The 5,772-nt window shown below is 37.6% G+C and overlaps 1 protein-coding gene across 3 annotated transcripts in view; it reads left to right on the top strand.

Annotated features, from left to right (window-relative positions):
- The window catches only part of LMO4 (LIM domain only 4), a 16,951-nt gene extending 12,377 nt beyond the window's left edge, over positions 1–4,574 (top strand). For all 3 annotated transcript variants that reach the window (XM_077120367.1, XM_077120369.1, XM_077120368.1), the window contains exon 5: positions 3,800–4,574. In XM_077120367.1, the coding sequence (XP_076976482.1) occupies positions 3,800–3,808 (9 nt within the window). In that variant the 3' untranslated portion in view covers positions 3,809–4,574. The remainder of the gene's footprint in view (positions 1–3,799) is intronic.
- Positions 4,575–5,772: the final 1,198 nt, after the last annotated feature.

The raw sequence follows: 5,772 nt of genomic DNA, 5'->3' as shown, positions 1-5,772 counted from the left end.
CTTATTGACCACAGATGAATTTTAATTTCAGATTGGTGATAGATTTTTCCATCAGCTCTGATAGTATGTTTGACTTTTTCATCATTAACCCAGGCAATCATACAGCACTGAGTTATTGCATTGAAACAAAAAGTGCACACTTCACTTGGTAATTCTTTATGGATTTACAATAGGAACTTCATTAATGTCTGTTGTAAGGATCACAAAAAAACAACATTTATCTGCAAATAGAAATTTAGCAAGCTTCAAAAGTCTTGGAGAAAATATTAGGCTTCTTTGTCTTCTGCAATACAGTTTCTTAACTGCCGTGGGGGTGGGGGGATGACAAATATTTGAAATTTTTTAACCATTTAAAATTATAGTGCCATTTATTAATGTTTATATTTATCATTTTCCCTCATTATGGGATAATTTTAAATGTATTTTCTACTTCTTTATTAAGTAAATGTTGAATCAAAATAGGCACGTTTATTTAAATGGCTAAATTATGTGAAGCTACATAGAATACCATTTTAAGTGTAAAGGTCTGTTTATTGGTAATTAACCACTTAACATTGAGGCTTTTCAAGCTTCTTTAAGGAATACCAATATATACACATATTTACAGATTTTTATGGTTTAAATTGGGATAAAGTGAACCTACAGGGCAGAGGAGAAGACCATGGATAGGTAACATAAATATTTTGAGATACCCATTTCAATATAGAGGCAAAGCCATTTGTAAATATACTTGGGAGCAAAACATTAAGTGTGCTAGGAAGGAAATGGTTTGCTCTCTTTTCCACCACCTCCAATGTGAAAGATGATTTTTCAGGTTAGATATTTGTTACTGATTTTATACCATTCCTTTCCCTGACTTAGCAAAATATAAAAAGTAATTGTTACAGTTCATCAGCATGCATGGTGAGACTTGAGGGATGAAGACACAAGATGGAAAACGGAGCCAGATTGTGAAGCACTGAACACAGAGCGGTGGCACTTTTAGCTGGGGACTGAGTGCAGACAACACCTAAGAAATATGAGCAGGTTCTCAGAACCATCTCACCGAGTATGAGATGACGTAAATTTAGAGGTGGAGAAAAATCTGGCTTCCGTGTTTATAAGACTACGTGTTTGGTGCCTTTCATATAGGATGTGTGTTTTCTGTACCTTTGTCAGGATGGGAGAGGTAGAGTGTTCATTTTGGAACCCAAAAAATATTTTATGCCATGAATAAGAACCTACTATATATATTTTATAACTTTGGAAGCCAAAAAGTGACAAGTACCCTTTAAAAATTAATAGCTCCTAAAAGGCATAAGGAAATATAATGTAAGGATATGTTCTTGTCAGACTTTGGTGAGAAGCTGTGTTTTGGGGGTGATGTTAATTAAGAACATTTCCCTGTTGGCATTAATGTCTCACATTTTTGCCCTCGGTGCAGAGCTCACCATGAGCACAGTCAGTTCACAAAGTGGTTTTTGTAAATAAAGGTTTGGGGCAAGCTGAACATGGTCTACAGAGATATTAATGGTAGGTCAAGGGGGAAGAGTTAATGAAAACATACTTCCTGGTGGAACATAAACTGCTTTTTGGATCTGGAGAATGCTTTAAAATTATTTTACTCAAACCCTGTGGCGTTTCTTTTCTGGAGGAGATGAGATGGGGAGAAATGACAAATAGCTCCATTTTATTATTTTCTTTTCTCTTGTTCTCGGTATCTTTGGTAGGGGAAATTGGACATTTATTTGGCCATTTTCTTCTATTCGTAGAACCAATTACATTTTTAGCATGCGATGCATAATAAATATACGCAAGCATCCTCCGGCTTAAAAGTAATGAATTGATTATTTGTACATCCCTTCTTTAAAGGCAGCTAATTGTATAGGAAATGTAGGCTCTGGTCTAGTCCTTTTAAACTTTTATTCTCCAGAAACGTGTTCCCAGTGTTTGAGGGATGTAGTTTATTTAGCTGTTGGTCTGCATCACTGGCATTTGTATATTCTGAGAAAAAAAATAATTTTAAGCATTTAAATCGCAGTCTCTGAACTGACATCTCAAGGATCTACAGAATTTTATAGCCTGTATCATTTGTATATTCTGAGAAAAAAAATAATTTTAAGCATTTAAATCGCATAGTCTCTGAACTGACATCTCAAGGATCTACAGAATTTTATAGCCTGTATCATTTACAGGAAGTTTGGCTTTCCTGGGGAGAATATTGCCTTCTATCGAGTTATTACGTATTATGTAAATACCGTAAGGAGTTGTGGCTAATTACTTTGAAGAGTGTTGCCTGCTATGGAATTGTGGCTCACAAGTGTGAAGGGTCCATCTACAACTATCCATGGTTATCAGTAGAATAGTTAGAGGACGGTGCTCTAGTTGCAAGGAAATTGAGCAAGTGTTCTAGTTTATATAACACTCTGCGGTTCCCCCATAGTTATATAATTGGTGTTGTGTGTGTGTGTCCATCGTAGAGGACATTTGATGCTCATTTATTAAATATGCTCTCTGGCTGCTGCTGCATCTTTGTTCTGGACAGACAAATTACCTTTCTCACACTGAGCTTCCACTCTGGGGAATTAAGCCTCCACCACTTTAATTAGCTTAGAAGTGGGGGGTTGCAGTTCCTAATAGACTTCAGGCTTTTAGTAAGTTAGGGAAAGGGTGAAAAGAGAACTTCCTGAGAAGCTCAAAATATCATTTAAAAACCATAAAAATCTAATATATATTATTTCATTTCAGTAATTGCCAACAGATTGTATTTGAAGACTGGGTGGATTATCATTTCTTAGTTAGACATTCAAGTTAGACTTCCATTGAACTTCACTCTTAAATTGATCACAGGTTATTAACACATTACATATGTTTGATTCAGACAGTATTTATGTAACATTAAGTGATGTAGCAGATAGGAAATACTAAGTGAGAAATAAAATCTAAATATGTTACATGTAGTTTTTCATATATATACCAATAGGTAGAAAAAGATATGGGTGAATAGATGTCATGTGGGACTATCAGAATAATAATAGCCGTCAGTATTTTTTGAGCATTTATTATGTACCATTGAAAGTGCTCCATATATGTTATCTAATCATCCTGACAGCCTTATCACCCCCACTTTAAAAACGAAGAAACTGAGGTACAGACGATTTAAGTAACTTTCCAGAGGTCGCACAGTTGAGCCTGTTAACTCAAAACTAACTGGGGAGGGATTTGGCTATGAATGTGCCTTTTTTTTTTTTTTTTTTTTAAGAGAGAGGGAGGAAGGGAAGGAAAGAAGGATGGAAGGAAGGAAGGGAGGAAGAAAGGGAAACATTTTTAAACATTTTCTTGTTTTATTATATTTTGTTTGTTTTGTTTGTTTTTTACATGGGCTAGGGCCGGGAATCGAACCGGGGTCCTCCGGCACGGCAGGCAAGCACTCTTGCCCGCTGAGCCACCGCGGCCCGCCCTGAATGTGCCTTTTAAAAAGTCCGAGACACTACTGCTAAATCAGACCTTTTAATTTATTCCTTTTGGAAAGTGACTTTTAACAGAGTTAAGCAATTCATTGCAGAATCTACCACCAGAAACTTCCTGAAAGTCCATTTATTGTCTCATTTTCTCTGCTAGTAAAACTGCAGAAAATGTTATGCTTTAGTTCTTCACTGCTGGAGTGAGTAGCGTAGAAAGCCTCCATTGAGTCACAGTTGGAAAGTAATCTAATAAAAGAAGATTAGTGAATGGAGAGAAGACAAAAGCAGTCGTGTTTGAGTTTAATATCTCTCAAATTTAGCATTTTAGCTAAGATGACCATTTTTATTTCTTGCAGGTCTGCTAAAAGGTCAGAGTAATGCAGAATGCGTGCCTTCATCTCAGATTTTGTTCATCACAGGTGGATCCCATGTGTCTTCAGTAGCCAAGTCACCTTTGTAGCTAGCACCAGTGCCAGCTTCATGCCATTGCACCTTCTTTAGTCTTGATTGCCCTTCCCGCATTTATTGGTGTATTAAAATGACTGAATATGAACATTAAGGACTCCATGAACCTGGGCTAATGGGAGACTGTAGAGAAAATGAAAAAAGATCCACCGGAGGACATCTTTGGGGGGGAGGGAGCTTGGGGGGGGAGGGAAATGACTAATGAAGCTAATTAAAAGAAACATTCAAATCTGCTTTCTACCCTCATTAACAATTAGCAGGGCACTGGCCAGAGTTTGTACCCTGTGTTTTACCTTAACAACATTCTATTTGCTCTTTGTATATTTAAGTGTTGTAAGGAAATGTGTTTCAATCAAAACTGAACATGAGATAAAGGAAAGAGATGTGGCTTTTGTGATATTCTATCACAAACACTTTTATTGTATCTCTGTAAAATACAATGTATGTATGCATGTAAGTGTTTTTGTCCTAATGTTGCTACTTCCATGGCAAAGGAAAAAAAAAATTGGAAAAAAAAAAATCAGGCTCATAGCAGCTGCTGTGTAGAAATTTCCCCCTACTTCTAATTTGCTGAATGAAGAAAACAAATCTTTTATTTGTGATATTTTCAGAGACATTTGCTCTAGTATGGTGTATTTAAATAATAAAAACTTAAAAGAAAAACTATTAATGGAGTATGGGTTTAAACACTGCTTCTTCTCTTCTGTATTTTGGAAAATTCTGGTTCTTTTGTTCTGAATGCAAGCTCAATTTTTTTTTTAAGTTTTAGGGGTTGGTGGGGAGGTAGTAGATGTATTTATTTAGCTCTGGGCCAAATGACTTAACCATACCGTTTTGGCTGTGGTACGAAGTTTCCCTTTTATAAATTCAGAATTATGTTTCTGTTAACAATACTTCATTACACTTCTAAATCACAGTGAATCTCTGTGTTTATATTTTATAATTTATTTGCTTCTTCAGTTGGTGTATTTTTTCTCCAAAGGAGAGCCTCGTGTATTGATGAAAAGCATGTTAGAGAATGTTTCACAATCACCCTTGTTCTTTTACCACGTTTATCGTTTTTGAAGTAAATAGCATTTCTAAACCATTTTGAGTTTCCATTGGCTGGTAAGGGCCCCAGAGCTCTTTTACAGTGATCTTCGATGAGAGAAGAAGCCGTTGCCTAGTGAGCCTCTAGACTCGTGTGGTCCACTGTATGGCTTGTTTATTTTGTTTGGCTCTTGCAGTCCTCTGTGACGGCCTTTCCGTATGTTTGGGAGAGGATTCTGCTTTCATTTAGTAGTAGTCTTGAGCTATTCAGTTGCTAGTTCTGGGCAGCAGAGTATCCAAAACGGTGCCTGCAGAGGTGCCCTGTGGAAAGAGTGTGTAATTCACGGGCTCATGGGTGCATCTGACCTGTGCAAGAATGAAAACCACACACCAGGTCTGGATGCTGCGGCCATACTGCAAAGGCGCGTTCCAGGAGAGCCAGTCACTACCACACCTTTTATCACTGGCTGATAGAGCCGGGTGTGTTTATAACGTTACCTTAAATTTTCTTTAAAAAAACAAGGGCAGGGCGGTGTGACAGGGGCTCCGTGGCAGAATTCTCGCCTGCCATGCCAGAGACCCGGCTTCAATTCCCAGCGCCTGCCCATGCAAAAAACAAAACAAGGGCACACTTCATTTTGTCTTGTTCCAGGAAAACACTTGGTATAGACCCCCCCCTCTCTGAAAGTAGAAACAGGCTACATAGAGGGATCTGGCTTGGTACATCTCAGCTAGCAGTCTGCTTGCCTTCGAGATCTGTGTTCACTTCTTGCTTTCAGAGAATGCAGGAAAAACCACTTGCTTAACCTACAAACCTTCAGTAAACCTGTAGGAG

Source organism: Tamandua tetradactyla, chromosome 11, assembly GCF_023851605.1.
Source record: "Tamandua tetradactyla isolate mTamTet1 chromosome 11, mTamTet1.pri, whole genome shotgun sequence".
Taxonomy (NCBI): Eukaryota; Metazoa; Chordata; class Mammalia; order Pilosa; family Myrmecophagidae; genus Tamandua; species Tamandua tetradactyla.
This window is presented reverse-complemented; position numbering and strand designations above follow the sequence as displayed.